Source organism: Canis lupus, chromosome 8 (assembly GCF_003254725.2).
Source record: "Canis lupus dingo isolate Sandy chromosome 8, ASM325472v2, whole genome shotgun sequence".
In the NCBI taxonomy this organism is placed as follows: Eukaryota; Metazoa; Chordata; class Mammalia; order Carnivora; family Canidae; genus Canis; species Canis lupus.
Genome location: NC_064250.1, coordinates 61112241 through 61130167, shown reverse-complemented (window position 1 = coordinate 61130167; position 17927 = coordinate 61112241). Strand labels below are relative to the sequence as shown.

At 40.9% G+C, this 17927-nt stretch overlaps 1 protein-coding gene across 19 annotated transcripts in view; it reads left to right on the top strand.

Annotated features, from left to right (window-relative positions):
- The window catches only part of EFCAB11 (EF-hand calcium binding domain 11), a 144715-nt gene that overhangs the window by 28062 nt on the left and 98726 nt on the right, over positions 1-17927 (top strand). For 4 of the 19 annotated variants that reach the window (XR_007412501.1, XR_004817944.2, XR_004817943.2 and 1 more), the window contains exon 6: positions 10843-11120. The exons of 14 other annotated variants lie outside the window; for them this stretch is intronic. Coding sequence is in view for 1 of the 5 variants with exons in the window: in XM_025442800.3 (XP_025298585.1) it covers positions 10843-10870 (28 nt within the window). In the remaining 4 variants the exon portion in view is untranslated. Of the gene's footprint in view, positions 1-10842; positions 11535-17927 lie in introns of those variants that run through there. One more of the 19 variants, XM_025442800.3, reaches the window with a different exon arrangement.

Below are 17927 nucleotides of genomic sequence, written 5' to 3'. Positions count from 1 at the left end.
TTGAATTTTCAATTTTTATTTCACAATTTCTTTTATCTTCTTTGTTTTTATTTCACTTTTTTGTTTCAGAATTGTATTGCCAGAGTTTTCCTTTTCTGATTATCCTCTTGCATGTGGTTTCTGAATGGGCAGTATCAGTGTGTGTAAGCTATTCAAGCTGACCTCAGAATTTCATTTCTTGAGGCCCAGAGCAGTTGAGCATCTGCCTTAAGCTCAGACCCCAGGGTTCTGGGATCAAGTCCCGCATCGAGCTCCCTGCAGAGAGCCTGCTTCTCCCTCTGCCTGTGGGTCTGCCTCTCTCTGTGTGTCTCTCATGAATAAATAAATAAAATCTTAAAAAAAAATTCATTTCTTTGAGGATTTCATACAACATATTGAATAAAACTCTACTTTAAAAATCCAGCTATCGGGCAGCCCCGGTGGCGCAGCAGTTTAGCGCCGCCTGCAGCCCAGGGTGTGATTGATCCTGGAGACCCGGGATCGAGTCCCACATCAGGCTCCTTGCATGGAGCCTGCTTCTCCCTCTGCCTGTGTCTCTGCCTCTCTCTCTCTCTCTGTCTCTCATGAATAAATAAATAAAATCTTTAAAAAAAAATCCAGCTATCGAAATATATTCTAATCGTTTTAAGAAAATTCCAGTTTTTCAGAGGTTTTTTTTTTCCCCCAGAGGGTTTTTAATTGATTTTGTACTGTGAACAAAAGTAATAACCTTGCATTTGAAGAGTGTCCTTTTACCAGTATAACTTTAGAATTGGTGACGCAGGAATTGAGGCTTAGCAACTGGTGGGAAACCAGTAGAGAAGAGTGATGACCTCATTATGCAGATTTTCAAATAGAATGTGTTATTTTGGTTTCTTCCATTAAGCTAACTTAGTTCATATTATCAAGGATATATTATTTGATTGGAAGGAATATTTAATCCTTTTTAGTTAGGATGTCCAGATTTTGTAGTCCTGTTCTATGTTAAGCCCATCCATATGCAAATTCTACTCGCCTTCAAGGTCCCTCTGTTAAACTTTTCTTAGCCTGAAAGCTGGCCCTGCCCTACACCTTACCCACCACCTTGCAACCCCCAAAAGGAAATTATCTTCACCTTCTGCTTTAAATTTCTGTCGTATCTTTCCTTCTTTATACTTAGTCATAGTTATTTGTGCATATATAATCCACTATGAGTGCGAGCTTAACGTGAGTAGGCACAGCAGAGTGTTCAACACCACGCTTGGCGACAGTACAGTATAATTTTGTACGTGTTGAATATATGATTCTGTTTTATGAAAATGAATGGCTTATGTAGCAAACGGGCTTTCTATTATGTGTTTTTTATTGTACTCTCAGTGCCACCCTGGCGCCCTGTGAAGGTCATGTGGAGCAGTAAGCCCCACGGCTGGGAAGCAGGAGACTTGAGTTCTAGTCCCAGTTCTTGCCACTTACCCGCCTTCCCACAAATCACCGAACCTCTGTGGCCTGCACTCTCCTCATCTCAGAAATGAGGCTGTTGTGTTATATGATCTGGCAGGCTTCTTCTCATTCCAGAACTCGCTGGTGGGGTTATCTATCATGGAGAGTGGCATGGCGGTCTTCTTTATTTTCCCTGTGTATCACAGATATTATTCAGAATCCACCACTGCATGAATACAGATGTGGTCTGTCAGTGTGACAAAGACCGCTCTCAAGAGGAAATTACTGGCTTTGACAGCTATCCAACCCTGGGTTTAGTTTTTGAGATGTCACTATAACAAGTGTTATGGCCAACGTATCCAATTCCTCATCTACATATATGGTTGAATATGCTGTTCTTGCTGTAATAGCATGAGGGCTATTTTTCTTTTAATCCAACTGTCACATAAGATACTGTTGCCACGGTTTCTTTCTTATGACCAAATGTTGCTAACCCTTTCAGTCATCCCTGAAGTTATTAATAGCCACACATCATGAATGTATTCATGCCATTTTCCTTTATAGAAAGAGGAATCAATTTCTTATGTTTTTCTTTTGCAGTAGATAGCTAACTCCTGGGTAAAATAATCTCGATAATATTATGCATCATATTAATAAAATAAGAAAAGCTTGTACTTAATAAAATAAATTGCCATTTTATATGAGATATTTAAATAAACATTATTTTAAGACATGGAAAAAAATGGGCTTAGAGTTAGGAGTTAACATTTAAGAGTTTTGGTTGTCCCCCTTACATATATCCTAAAAATCAGAATACAGAATTTCCCGTACTGGGTTTTTATCTCCGTGACACAATGACCCATGATGAGTTTGCTACCTCATGTCTAGCCATCTTGTCTATCTCCTACCAGGTGACTCTCCTCCATCAAGCTACGTTGAATATATACACACTTGCCATTTAAAGAGTATTCCAAGGACCAGCAGTATCAGCACCAGGGAGCTTATTAGCAATACCTAATCTCAGGCCCCACCCCAAACGTACAGAGTCAAACGTGTTCACTTTAATATGACCCCTGGGTGGTAGATACGCATATTAAAGTTTGAAAATCACTGGCCTGCCTTTTTGGTTACATTTTGGGTGAGGGAAATTAATATTACTTTTTAAGTATTGCTTTCTAATTGTATTTCTTAACTGCAATAGTTTTTCATTGCCTTCGGGATAGCCCCTAGATCCCTTGGCCTGGTATGCAAGGCCCCTATACACAGATACCTCATATGCCTTTTTAGCATGTCTCCTAGCATTTCCCAAATCAGAAATTCAACTCCGCCATCCTGATCTGCCTACCCTATACTGATCCTATCATTTTTAGCATTTTTGCTCATGCTGCCCTCTCTTCTCTCTTCTCAAACTCCCTCATCCACAAACCTAAATGGCATCCATTCCTCAGAGCTTAGATGAACTCTCTCTTCTGTCTAGCCTTCCCTGAACACTCTGGCCCAGAAAGTTTCTTTCCTCTTCTTAGAACTCCTATAGCACTAGCCACATTAAGGTATCTAATAATAGTAAGCACAACAACACTAGCCACTAACATTTACTGTATTTACTGCATACCAGACACCTTGTTGAATGAATCCTCATAGGACCCTCCTGGGTTAGGCCCTGTCTGTTCCTGTTTTACAGAGGAGGAAAAAGTTTGGAGAGGTCACAGGATGTGCTCAAGGGCACTGGCTGGTGAGTAATGGGTCCAAGACTCAAACTCAGGCAGATTGACTACTGAGCTTAATCCCTGTCATATTCCCTTCTTACTTCTTTTAACAGTGTAAGCATCCTGAGGGCAGGAACCATGCCTTTTATCCCCATAATACCAAGCATGAACATGAGGAAGCAAGGCATATTCACTCTGCCCAGAAATGTTCTTGGTAAACTAGTTGCATAATTAACTTTTCTCTGCGTATGGATTGGATTAGTTTAGATTGTTATACTGAGATTTCATTTGGTTATCTGTACTATACACAAAAGGAACTATTTACAAAAATGTACAAAAGGAAGCTGATGTAGCATTTTATCACATAAGACTATAGCAGGCATCCCAGTTTAGGTTGTTTTGATAGGAACCCATGTGTTAATGCATCTTGCCTTTGGAATTATAATAGTATTTTTCCAAATAAATTGTGAAAGCAAAAGACAATTTTATTTTTATTTATTTTTTTTTTTTAATTTTTTTATTTATTTACGATAGTCACAGAGAGAGAGAGAGGCAGAGACACAGGCAGAGGGAGAAGCAGGCTCCATGCACCGGGAGCCCGACGTGGGATTCGATCCCGGGTCTCCAGGATCGCGCCCTGGGCCAAAGGCAGGCGCCAAACCGCTGCGCCACCCAGGGATCCCCACGCAAAAGACAATTTTAAATAGACCAGTGGGATTTTGTAATTTTAACTGGATAGGGGTGCTAATATATAAATTCACAATTATTTCTTTATAAGGTAGGATTCTGCTTTGATCCACTTGGAAGACCCTCTTATCAGCGGCTGATTTTGGCACTCTGTTTATCATTTCCAGTTTGCCCACAATATCTGCTTGTCATCCCTTCTTGGTTGCAATCTCCTGTCTGAGAAAGTCAGGAAGTGTGGTAATTAAGTGCACTCTGGACTTCTTGTGGCACCTGTTAGTTCCTGTTCCTTCCCTCACCTCTGCCTACCCCAGGTCCTAAACTGACCCCAGAAGAGGCAGCATAGGTTCTAATACTGATAACCTTTACTTTTTTTTTAACTGAAGTATAATTAGCACCCAGTGTTATGTTAGTTTCAGGTGTACAGTATAATTCAACAGTTCTGCACATTACTCAGTGCTTATCATGAAAAGCATACTCTTAATCCCCTTTATCTCTCTCATCCATCCTCCCCCCACCTCCTCTGTGGTAGCCACTAGTTTGTTTGTATTTAAGCGTCTATTGGTTTGTCTCTTTTTTCATTGTTTCTAAGTTCTATGTTAAGTGAAAACACATGGCATTTGTCTTTCTCTTGACTGACTTAGCATTGTACCCACTAGATCCATTCATGTTATTGTAGATGGCAGGAGCTCATTCTTTCTTATGTCTCAGTAATATTCCATTGTGGGTATAGCCCACATCTTCTTCATCCATCCATCTATGGAAATTGGGTTGCTTCCACATCTTGGTTATTGTAAATAACGCTGCCATAAACTTAGAGGTACGTAGATCTTTTCGAAATAGTGTTTCTGTTTTGGGGGTGTAAATACCCAATAATGGAATTATAGGTTCATATGATAATTCTATTTTTAATTTTTTGAGAAACCTCCATACTGTTTTCTGTGGGGCTGCATCAGTTTGCATTCCCACCAACAGTCCACAGGTTTTCCTTTTTCTCCACATCCTCACCAAAATCTGTTATTACTTGTGTTTTTATTTTATCCATTCTAATGGGACTAAGGTGATGTCTCATTGTGGTTTTGATTTGCATTTCCCTGATGATGAGTGATGTTGAAGCATCTTTTCAGGTGTCTGTTGGCCATCTGGATGTCTTCTTTGGAAAAATGTCTGTTCAGATAACCTTTACTTTTCCTACCCTTTCTCCTGCTTAGCACCCATCTCTACTCCCACCCTCATCCATGGAACTTGAAATTTTGGGATCCCAGAAGTAGTTACTGGTAGCTAAACATGGCTGCTGGAGTCTTGTGTTGGACCCCGTCATCCTTTCTGCCCATAGTGTATCTGCATCTCTCACCTCAACTTTATTTATTTATTTATTTATTTATTTATTTATTTATTTATTTATTTATTTAAATTATTTTATTTATTTACTCATGAGAGAAAAAAAGGGAGAGAGAGGCAGAGACACAGGCAGAGGGGGAAAAACAGGCTCCATGCAGGGAGCCTGATGCAGGACCTGATCCCAGGTCTCCAGGATCACGCTCTGGACTGAAGGCGGCGCTAAACCCCTGGCCACCCGGGCCGCCCCACCTCAACTCTTTTAGGTTGCAACTAAGCCCCGGGAATAAACGTTTACATCTGTTTCCCCTCATTTTCTTCACTTGTAATCCAGCCTCAGGCAGAGCCTCTGTCCAAGGTTTGGTTCTGACCTGCCCACAGCACATGCTCTCAAGTGGCCTTGGTAGTTGGACCTGCTCCTTGCCAATCTGACCTAAAGCGAGCTGACCATTTGCCGCCTTTCTCCAGTGTGTCTACCTCCTCCCCAGAACACACATACCACAAAAATTTCACTCTCCCTCTCCCATCAAGTGTAATGTCTGAAAGATTTGTGAACTCGTGTGTCTACCTTCCTGAATCCCATTACTTAGATCCCTTGTATCCCATATTGGACCACATTCTCAGTTCAGGCAGAAACTGCTGTGTCTACTTGATAAAAGTGTTTGGACTACCTGAATCCATCTTCTGTACATAGTTCCCCAGCTCTGATCCTATGTAATTCCAGAATGCTTTCCTTATGCTCAGGTTTAGGATAGCTGTCACTCAAGTCACGTCATACCCTTATTGCCATCTGGGAGAACTTTCTCTCATCTATCTTTGATTTCCTCTTTCAGGGACAGCAAATTGTTGGCATGAGTGCCATCAGCATCTTTTCCTGTACCTATAGCTTGCATGCCTCTGAGGGGCTTCAGAATTCTCAGCATCACACCCCAAGCCAGTTCATTAGCATTGTCACACATGATCAGATCGACTTGTTGTCTGTCATCGTTGTACCAAACCTTTCCCTCTGCTCTGCATGTGAGCTTGCCTTCTGCTTCAAGGACAGGGTCCTGGCTTCTGCCCGGATTTTCTTTGCTGCTTCCTCTTCACCCCCAAAAGTTCTCAATTTTCTTTCAATTCTAGTTGTAAGGAACAGGATCTATTATTTTTTTCTTCCTCTCTTTTGTTCTGATATCATCCTCTCCTTGTTTTCTGATCTAAGACCTTTCTCTGTCAGCCATTTCCTCTCCTGTTTATAACTTCCATCACTGTCTACAGACATACCTAATCCTCCAGCCTAGAAAACTGCTCTCCCAACCCAAGTCCCTCCAGGTAGCCCCCCCATTCTTTTTCTCAGGTTTCATTCTTGTCACCTTCTCCAGGTGTTGAACACCCCACCCGGGAGCTCTGTCCTTGATGCTCACACCCCTTCCCCCAACTTTCCTAGCATTGTATCATTCAGTGCCACTGATGGCAGTTCCCTGCTAGTGTAATCTTACTGAATCCATGCAGTGATCCTACGCATTAGCTTTTTGTTACTCATACCCACTCTACAGGTAAAGCTGAGCTCCTCTATTGCTAATTTCAAGCCACAGTAGATGTAATTCTCAATTACTGTATCCTTTGGTTAAAGAAGAAAACTGACGTAGAAAACCGACAAATAATAAAAACATTTTATTTGATGACAGTCACACTGACCTTGTTAATGGTCATGTGTCTTTCTTACACCTCAAAATTGTATCTTTTGATTTAAGAATACCACTGCCTAATAATGGTAGACTGAGTTTACGGTTAAAATAAAACATCTGAACACCTTTAGCATTAAGTATCATTCAGAAGTTATGTTAAAGAACCGATGTGGAAACAAAATTAAAGTTAAAAAATATATTTCTCAACCCAAGTCAATGTTATTTTTAAGATTTCTTGTAATCCATTCATGACTTTGAATAGAAATCTTCTCTGCTTTGGAGATGGCATATTGAGTGAGGCTCAACCCAGGGATAGTAGAGGGCAGTAGAAGAGGCACACTGTTATTCCCTTTTTGCAGAAACCTAACTGTGTTTGATGGAGAGGTGTTCAATGAATATATGAATGAATGAATAAATAAAAGGACAGGAATAGAATGAAGCTGATCAAAGTTTATATCTTCAAATTATGTGTTAAATTGAGTAGAGCATCTGCTGGTTCTTCATTTTATCTGGGATTATTACAGATTGTCTTCTTTACAGGACTTTCAATTGCAGATTTAGATGCAGAGGGCTTAAAAAATATGAATTTGACTACACATTTGTATAGAGATTTAAACTGCTATCATCAGAAAATTATTACAGTAGTTTTAAACTCTATCAGAAAGCTTTTAATGGAACGCTGCCATCATAGTCAAATTCATTTAATTGGTTGGAACCTTCTTTTTCTTTCTCTCTTGTACATTGCCTAGTAGAATAATAGATAAGTTTTTGTAGTGACTAAATTTGTTATAATGTTGGTGCCATTCATTCTACAGGTTACAAGTTGGTCATGACAACAAGTGGCTGGATGTACTTTTCATGGACAACTTATATTCACAAATTGGTGGTTTTGGAGAAATCCTCAGACTTAGTTCTTCAGGGCTATTTCTTTTTACTGACTGATTCATTGTACAGAGATGAGATTTGAACTGTTAAATGCTCAGTTGTGCTGTGTGTATGTTTCCTGGCACCCATGGCTAGATGTGTTTCAGTTAAACAAGAAGGAAAGATAAATGATGGTATGTACTTGCATGTCAGATAGCAGCATCCATCTTTGAGTCAGGAATCTTGGTGGAAAACTCAAAAGTCTTTATTTTATTTTATTATTTTTTAACAATTTTATTATTTTTTTTTTATTCATGAGAGACAGAGAGAGGCAGAGACCTAGGCAGAGGGAGAAGCAGGCTCCATGCAGGGAGCCCGATGTGGGACTCGATCCTGGGTGTCCAGGATCAGACCCTGGGCTGAATGAAGGCAGGTGCTAAAGCGCTGAGCCACCCAGGGATCCCATCTCAAAAGTCTTTAAATGTGAAATTACCTCCTCAATCATTTTTATTCCTAATTAAATTAATGTTTGATATTAACACAATAGGCTTGTGTGGTATTCAGTACCATTTTGTGTTCTTTCTCTTTTAGTTTCTGATTTTCATTGTAATTCTTAGTCTTTGTTTTTTGGGGGCAAGCTTATGGTTTAATAAATCAAATTAGCTTTCGTGGGTAGATTTAGTTTTCTCTAATGACTTCCTAACCAAAGTATACCTTCTTATGTGAACAAGCCAAAGTGTATTACTATTTATTTGACTGACAAGGAAAGGCATTTCTGATTTTATTTAGTAGCTGAAGTAAATTACCACAAATTAAATGTGAAATAAATGTATGGTCCTCTCTTAATGAACCAAGCCGGTTGAGAGACAAACAAAACTTGCAGTAGATCTCTTTAACCAGTTGGTGGTGCTAAAAACTCTGATAAGAAACTAATTGAAAAGAGGAGGTTAAGCCAGAGCCTTGCTTGATAAATGTCATTTTATTAGTTTTTGAAAAATTAGTATCAAAAATATATGCCCAGATTATTACATCTTCTCAGCTTAGGAACCAAACCAAATCTCTTCACTAGGCAGCAGAGTACATTCCTAGTAAACTCCTGTAAAGATCTCATTGGCTCCCATAGTGTTCACATATTGGAAATTACATGGTTGTGTAACGTCTGGCTCCATCCTGGAAATAGCCTTTAGCCTGTCGTCTGGGGAATTGAAGTCTGGGTGATAATGTATGCTAGAGTAGTGGACCTGGTTCAATTTATGATCTGAATTTAGATTTAAGAAATACTGTGTAGTAGTATTTTTTACATATTTATTTATTTGAGAGAGAGAACGTATGCACGCATGCAAGAGCACGGGGAGGAGTAAAGGGAGAGATAGACAAGCAGATTCTGCACTGAGCGCAGAGCCCAGCGTGTGGGGCTCAATCCCAGGACCCTGAGATCATGACCTGAGCTGAAACCACGAGTCAGACACTTAACTAGCTGAGCCACCCAGGCACCCCTGATTACTACTGTTTTTACCATTAGTGTGCTTTTTAAGGGCTAGGTTTGCTAACTCTTTTTTAAAAAGAAGATGTGGTTTATGTATACAATGGAATATTACTCAGCTATTAGAAATGACAAATACCCACCATTTGCTTCAACGTGGATGGAACTGGAGGGTATTATGCTGAGTGAAGTAAGTCAGTCGGAGAAGGACAAACATTATATGTTCTCATTCATTTGGGGAATATAAATAATAGTGAAAGGGAAAATAAGGGAAGGGAGAAGAAATGTGTGGGAAATATCAGAAAGGGAGACAGAACGTAAAGACTGCTAACTCTGGGAAACGAACTAGGGGTGGTAGAAGGGGAGGGGGGCGGGGGGTGGGAGTGAATGGGTGACGGGCACTGGGTGTTATTCTGTATGTTAGTAAATTGAACACCAATAAAAAAAATAAAAATAAAAAAAATAAAAATAAATTTTTTAGATTTTTTAAAATTTTTATTTATTTATGATAGTCACACAGAGAGAGAGAGAGAGGCAGAGACACAGGCAGAGGGAAAAGCAGGCTCCATGCACCGGGAGCCTGACGTGGGATTCGATCCCGGGTCTCTAGGATCTCACCCTGGGCCAAAGGCAGGCGCTAAACCGCTGCGCCACCCAGGGATCCCTGTTTAACTCTTTTTAACCCCTTAATTTTTTAGTGCCAAAGAAGCCCAGTAGAGCAATAGTCTGTTTCTTGACTGTGTCTTGAGATTCAGTCAGAAGCACAGAAAGGCCTTGGGGTCAGGGAGAGTGATTGTAATTTTGCTATACATTTCATAATTGTCATCCTGTAGTCACTTACAGGACTACAGCTCAGCTTTCCCAGCTTGTAAACACGGATAATAACATCTTTTCCCCAGAGTTGGCATAAGCATTAACTGAGATAAGGAGTGCTCCTTGGGTGTCATTTCCCTTGCTACTATCATTGGAGGCAGAGGCTGGGACTGAGTCCTTTTGAGCCTCTGCTCTACCCCCAGACTTAGTCAAGCCTGAGGACGGGAGGTCCTCTTTATGTCTGATTATGCCTCATGCTTTGCTAATGAAAATATATTTCTAGGTTGTGAAGTTCCATGAGGATTTTGTAGACTCGCAAACTCACAGAAGAGATATTCAGATAGTTTATCTGGTCTTCAGATACTTGCCTCTATATCCTCGTGATATTTATCTGTAGGTCGGTCTGCTTAAACATTGAAGACTGAGGAAGGCAATAAAAGATTGCTAAAAGGTGTAGCAAAGGTGTGCCTCAGAGTTGGCTTACCTGTTCATGTATTTGTTTCACAAACTCTTACTGAGCATTACTGTTACAAAGATGAACCCCAGAAGACAGCTGTAGACTTCAAGAAGCAGGATGCTTCCTGCTTGGCAGGAACTGATAGGCAGCCCTTATCTATATAACAGGAAGATTATTTAAATTTAAGTATTCTTTATAATGTTACAAAAATCAGTTATAGGATTGTAAAATTTCTAAAACTTTTTAAAACTCTGGTGATGAAATTTGTTAATTTTTCCACAGCATAATATGTGTTTGGAAGGTTGACACCGGTTGGCAGATGCTTCACTATGATGATAAAGTCATAAAACACAATTAATAATATGGCTGTCATATATATATATATATATATATATATATATATATATATATATATATATATTTTTTTTTTAGGAATGGCAGAGCTGACATCTTTGGTTAGATCTCCTTGATTTGGATCTTTAAGATACAGACAGAATCGTGGCCTCAGATGACAGTAGAGGCTTCAGAAATCACATACACCATCTCTCTCCTAGCTGAGAAAATGGAGGTCAATGAACTTAACAGCTTCCTCAAGGTTACACAGACCTGGATCAAAACTCAGGTCTCCTGACTCCCAGTTCAACGCCAGCACATTATTTAGCTGCCCTAACATCTACACGAGAAGCCATTTTCCGTGGAAACAAAAGCAGGTGTGTGTTTGTTCAGCCTCTCTAAGCTTCCCTACGAAACCCAGAGCATCATCTCTACCCAATTATCAGAATGAAAACTTTGTATCCAAGACAGTTAATTAAGATGCTCCCACATACATTTCGGAGCAGAGCTGAGGGGAGGGGCAGAGAGGCACCCAGCACACGGTTCTCAGAGCACACAGGTGCCCATGTCTGCTACCCCTACTGAAGCACCCCTACCGAGGCAGACCAGGTTTTCCTTTGCAGGCTGCCTCGCCTGCTCTGCTTCTCGTCTCTTGCTAGATGAATGACATCCTATGCCGCAGGTGTATTAGTAATTTCTGAGTTTGTTCCCCACTAAAAATGACCTCATTGTTTTTGTGCTTCTTTTCCATACTTATACAGTAACAGGAAAATAAACCAGCTCTGAGTACAGCCCACAGCAGAAATCTTGTGCTCTTTATGCAAGTTTGATTTATAGACGTGTACTGCAGAGCGGAGTGACTATGAAACATTCATCTTCCCATTGCTAGTTGCCATGGAAATCAAGTACACAGAGCAGTGTCATTCCAGTCCTGGTGATGCCTGCAGTAGTTTATCCCTTTGTTGTTCTTGTTTCTTAAGCAACTGCCTCGCATTCTTTCATCATTACAATTAATCATGCACACAAGTTTTTATCTTTCATCTCAAATAGAAAGTACTAAAAATGTCTGACAAAAATAGGGAGAATTTAAATATTCTTGTGGCTTTAAATATGCATTTGCGATTTTCCCCCTCAGTCCCATTGGAAAATAGGTCATGTAGAAAAAAAAAAAGCACATATTAATGTACAGAAATTTCAATCAAGAGAGCAATAGAGAAATCTGAGCAAAAAGCAATGCTACGCTCAGGAAATCTTAAGGAGCTTCAGACTCTCAGGCCTCCCAGTGCTTGGAATGAAATAAGTCTGCATTTTGGGTAATGCCAACCAAAAACAGCCCCTGAGCTATATATTATCAACTCTCTTTTTGTTTTGTTAGTCTCCTTATGGATTTGAACAACCTGAATATTTGCTGGATAGGTTACAGTCAATTTTAAAGAGTAGGGAGGCTTCTTTCTTTAAAGACTAATAAAGTTCAAGATTTTTTTTTCAGAGTAGGTAAAAGGAATTCTGTTTAATCTTCCTTATTTTTTGCCTCAGTGTCACCTAGCTTAGTTCATAGTACATACCAAGCCAACAATTAATAAGTGTTTACCAATTATCTGCCTTCTTTTAATGGACTTCTGGCCAGGTTGGTTGGTTAAGAGCATGTTTGGAATAACTGCTTCTTTGCTTATTGGTTGGGAGACCTTTGAGAAATATTTCAGTTTAGCTTGGTTCCTTTATCTGTAAAGTGACCAGCTATAAAATTAGGATAATAAGATGTAGAAAGGGTTGATTCATGCAAAACACCTAGCTCTATGCCTGACACAATACGAATGGTCAGGCAGGGAGACCACGGTAGTGGTGATGATGGCTGTACCTAGGATTACTGCTCTTACTACTTACTATGACTACTCCAGGCCCGAGCTGAGCTCTAACCCAGGAAGTGAGACTTCCTTCATCTACCTTGATTTCAGCTCCAAAGCCCAGGACTCTGTCTTTAGGGTCCAAGTTCACAGGTGATTGCCAGTGCTTTCACTTGGGCTGCACAGACTCACTTCATCTTAACACTTTGGATTTTGGTCAAGACATATTGACAGTGGCCCTTTTATCTACAAATTGGGAAGAGAAGGCTATCCTCAGAGTTGCACATTTCTGTGACCTCATTTGTTCTAAAGGGCTCTGTTGGGATGCATAAGGAGGAAGTGGGCTGCCTGCTTCTGTGTTGCTTAGGGGAAGGTTCTAGTGCTTGTCTAGAGCGCCCAAAATACTCTGTGACCTGCACATCTCTACCCCAGTACTCCCGTGGTGCTCTGTGTTGGCTGCAACCCTCCTTTGGCCCTCTGGAATTGAAGTTTTCTGAACTGGTGGCAGACGCATTCTTTGTTGAAATTCACTCTCCTTGGCAGTCTTCCAGGGCACACGGCAATGCCTATTTATTTGATTTAGCTTTTGTTTGGTTAGCCTTATATTTGGTCTGTTTTGCTTTGTGCAGTTCTTTTTCTCTTCAAATTTCCATGTTTCGATTCCTTGGACCTCATTTCTATTTATTTTGCTAGCTGGCTTCATAACATTGCTAAAAATCGTTTGCTTTAAGCTATCACAAAATGAGTAGTCTTAGATTAATTTGTCTTTTCTCCCCCAAGCCTGATCTATAACATGTGAAGTAGGTGTACTTTCGTTAATGATTAAAACAAAATAGCCTTTATGGTTTCCCCTTTGCCACTTCCTAACAATACTATCCCATGGTGACCCAGGTTCTCTTTATTTAGCTCATGGTTATTTCCTGTCCCCTAGTCGGTAGGTTCGTATCAATGCTAAAGAAGAGATTGTAGTGTAACTTTTCTGAATTCTTGTGTTCTACCTCAAGGTCAGGGTGCTCTTCCTGCTTCTCCCTACAAGTTAAAAGCTCTAAAAGTCAGACTCTCATGTCTTCCAAGTGAAGCTCTCAACACTCAAAGTGACATGAGTACTCAGTAGACCTCTATATTTTTGTGACTGCATTGGACACAGTTTGTATAACTTTCAAATGACTGAAATTTAGACCCTCTGTGGATTCTTGGTAACGTTTCCAAATCCTCCCTGGATGCCTGACCGTATGTATGGTCCTCACCTTATACTTGGTGTGGAATGTGCAATCCTGTCTTCTCCTTGCCCAGAATCACTTGAGAAGATGTCTCTGCCCTGTGCACATTTGTCCTCGGGCTTGTATCTCTTCCTGTTTGGGGGAAATAAATATGTGTTAGCACCTTCTGCACTGCAGACACTAGGAATATATGACAGAAAACAAGACAAATCCTACCCTGCCCTCCAGGAGCTAATAGTCCAATTGGGGAGAATAGGTAGTTAGTATCCAAGATGGTTAATCCTGAAAGATGACTGCAAAGCATTGTGGGAAGGTACAGGATGCTTAATGCGGCTGGGGAGCCGGCATGAGGCCGACTTCAGAGGAAACAACAGCCAGTGTGAGACCTGAAGGATGACCATAGGCAGGCAGAGACAGAGTGCGTCTCACAGAGTGCATCTGCAGAGGTTAGCAGGAGAGCATGGCAGTTCCAACAAAGTCCCTCCATGTAGCTGGTCTGCTGTTGAATACACTTGCTTTCATTTGTCTGGGTGGGTGGGTGGGGCCAGAAGGATAAATACAGAGTGATAAGACTGGAGAGGCAGGCATGGGCCAGATTGTGTAAGGCCTTGTAATGTTCAGGAAGTTTGAACTTTAAGTTATTTTAAGTTAGGGAAATATTTTAAGTTAGGGAAGTGACTTGATCAGGTTTGTCATTTATTTCATCTCTCCTATTGCCGAGTAGAGAATGGATTACACTGTGGCAAGAGTAGCCTCTATCTGGGTTGAACCCAGGGACCCCTTCCCAAGCTCACCTTCCGCTTAACAACAGCACTACGTGTCCTGCTCAGCATCTAGCTTCTTGGGTTTTCCTGATTAGTGCGAAGTCTTGCCCCAAACTCTGCCATCTCCTAAGCTTCTGGCTGGCTCTTGCTCTAAAATAACTGTGCCATCTGGGATACTCACTAGATTCCCCTTGCTGTCATTGCCCAGATAGTCCATGGCTTTGCCTGTCGGCTTAGATCCCCTGAGATTCGGAGGCCAGCTTAGATTAACCTGAGCTCCCTTGACTCATGAAACCCATTGTAGTTCACACACTTGGCCCTCCCTGCACTGCCAGGCCAGGTCAGACTTAACCTGAGAGAATTCCTCTGACCTCACATTCCACTAGCAGTTGAATATTCCACATATTCCATACTGATTCCCAATGCACTCCCATAGGACTATAAATGAAGGAAGAGGGATTGAAATAAGATAAAATGAACTAGCCAGTTGACTTTTGAGAAAGTTACTTAACTTCTATGTGCCTCAGCACCTCCTCTGTAAAATACGGATATTAGAGAACCTACATCACTGAGTCGTTCAGGGAATTATGTGAGTGAATACATGTGAGAGCACTATGCCTGGCCCCTGGTAGGCCCTTACTGTTTATTAATGTTTTATTTATTTTTTTAAAAGATTTTTGAATATTATTCATGAAAGACAGAGGCAGAGATAATAGACGGGGGAGAAGCAGGCTCCCCGCAGGGAGCCCAATGTGGGACTCGATCCTGGACCCTAGGATCACGCCCTGAGCCAAAGGCAGATGCTTAACCACCTAGCCACCCAGGGGTCCCTGTTTATTGATGTTTTAATGAAGGTGTCTAGACTGTCCTAAAGAGAGACAGGAGGACGTAAAAGGTTTTTCACTTTAGGAATGAGTTGCCACAGCCAATTGGGCATTAATCTTGAAAGGTCTACTCCTCCTCTGCACTGTGGATAATGGAGAGATGACATTAACACTACATTCTTTCTAGTCGGGTACTGACCGAGTTGGCTTTGTTTCAAACCTGAGGTTTTTTTTTTTCTTTTTTTTTTTTAAAGATTTCTTTATTTATGATAGACATAGGCAGAGACACAGGAGGAGGGAGAAGCAGGCCCATGCCGGGGAGCCTGACGTGGGACTCGATCCCAGGACTCCAAGATCACGCCCTGGGCTGAAGGCAGGTGCTAAACCGCTGAGCCTTGAAATCTTTATATTTCAAATTATCTTTATATTTCATAAATTGTGCTCTAGTCCCGAAAGCAGGCAATGATGTTTGGGCCTCCCAGGACCAGCCTCTCCTCCTTCATGACAGTGGTAATAACAGCTACTAGTTGATCAGGCACTAGATGACAACTCTGTCTCTCTATTGATTTATTAAACAAATGCTAGCTGAGTGAGTGCCACGTACAGGACTCTAAGGAGGGGCCCCCGGGTGGCTCAGTGGTTGAGCATCTGCCTTTGGCTCAGGGCATGATCCCGGGGTCCTGGGATCGAGTCCCGCATCAGGGAGCCTGCTTCTCCCTCGCCTATGTCTCTGCCTCTCTCTGTGTGTCTCTCAGGAATACATAAATAAAATATATATTTTTTTAAAAAGGCACTAAGGAGGGTATCAAGTTGGAGCAAATCGGACAGGGATAGCCTTTCCCAGAGTGACCATAGGATCCAGCAGAAAGTGGTACCTACTGTAGAATCACAAAGAGCTGAGGGGATTTGAGTCCAGCCTGGGCCATCCAGGAATTTAGCAACTGAATTAGGATTTGAAAAACCCTGGGCGGAAAGGCATCCAGAGAGAGAGAGAGAGAGAAGGCACAGAACAGGAGTGGATAAAGGAGAAGTGTGGAGATTGGAGCAAGAGAGAGGGCAGTCAGTGGTCATGGGGGAGTGGTAACAACTGTGGGCGCACATCAGGTGCCTCTTGCATGCCAGGTCTGGCCTGTTCCGCGTGATTTCCTTGTGTATCATTCCTTTGATCCTCACAGCAGCCCTGTGAGGTGGCGACTCTTATTACCCCCATTTTAGAGATGAGGAAACTAAGAGGCAGAGCTGCTGAGTGCCTTGGCGAAGATCACATGAACCGATAGAAATTGGCTCTGCCGCAGACTGTCTGACCCCAACTTGGCAGCACAGATAAGCACATCCATCATGCAAGCGAGAACCTTTGTCTTTCCCTTTTATATCTCTCCCCATGTGCACCCTTGAAAGGGATTTGGAATCTCTTTATCAATCAGCTCTACCACAGTTTACAGATTTTTGAAGGAATCGTTTTATTTAAGGGCTTTTTCCATTTCAATTTCAATAGAATAAAGATCTGGACAGCATATAAATTTTCACGGTCAAAAATAGAGCTATATAATCTATGGCTATAACCCTTTTCATAGACCCAAGGCTGTGGATATATGAAAACACTTTAGCTGAATTGTACACCCTTTTTTGAAAAACTCCCTGATTTCTGACAATTTGGTCATAAAACCTTTTGATAAAAATATAAAAAACCTCATACTGCCAAACTGTAAAATGTGACTGTGTTAATGGCCAAAAAAAAAAAAAATCTATATTTTACATGGTCACAACTGCTTAAATATCGTAATGGGAAACATTTATGGCTTACATAATTGAAGTCCACATTTCTCAACCTTTTGTTAGACCTTCAGACAAATCACAGAATTGACTGGTATGAGTTTCTCCATTACTCTGTCTTCACCACGGTGGGGTGGTGGGATATGTACCAGGCTGTTGGTCAGTGGTTCAGGCTTGACTTCATATTGTAGGAAACTGATTCAGCACATCTGTTAACCTCCCTGGACTTCAATTTTCCCTCCTTCTAGCTTTAAATACCTCTTTAAAATGGTTCTCCATTTTCATACCTTTTATTTGCTTACTCTTTGAAGAAAACCATGAGTGATAGTACGGTGTCTAATGGCAAGAAATGAAGAAAAAACCAAATAATTCACATGTCCTTATCATCAAATATCACCAGTTTCAGCATTCTTTAACAAATGTTTATTAAGCAATTACTATGTACATGATAAATATGTGTTTCGCTGCCCAGGATTACCAATAATTCCCCTGTTAAATTCTCTAATTTACTTGGGATTTACCTTTTCTATTTCCCCACCACTCATATCTACATTATTACTATAGGATCTTATACTCATTATTTAATCTTATTTTCTTATATCCCAAACAAACAGAGCCAAACAGAAACCTCTCATCCCAAAGGGATCCTTGGTATGTTGCAAATAATTATTAAATCATGCTCTTTCAATTTTTTCAGTGTAAAGAAGCCCCATTTAAACCTACTGGGCTATGCTTCCTAGGAAAAACCATAGCTGTCAA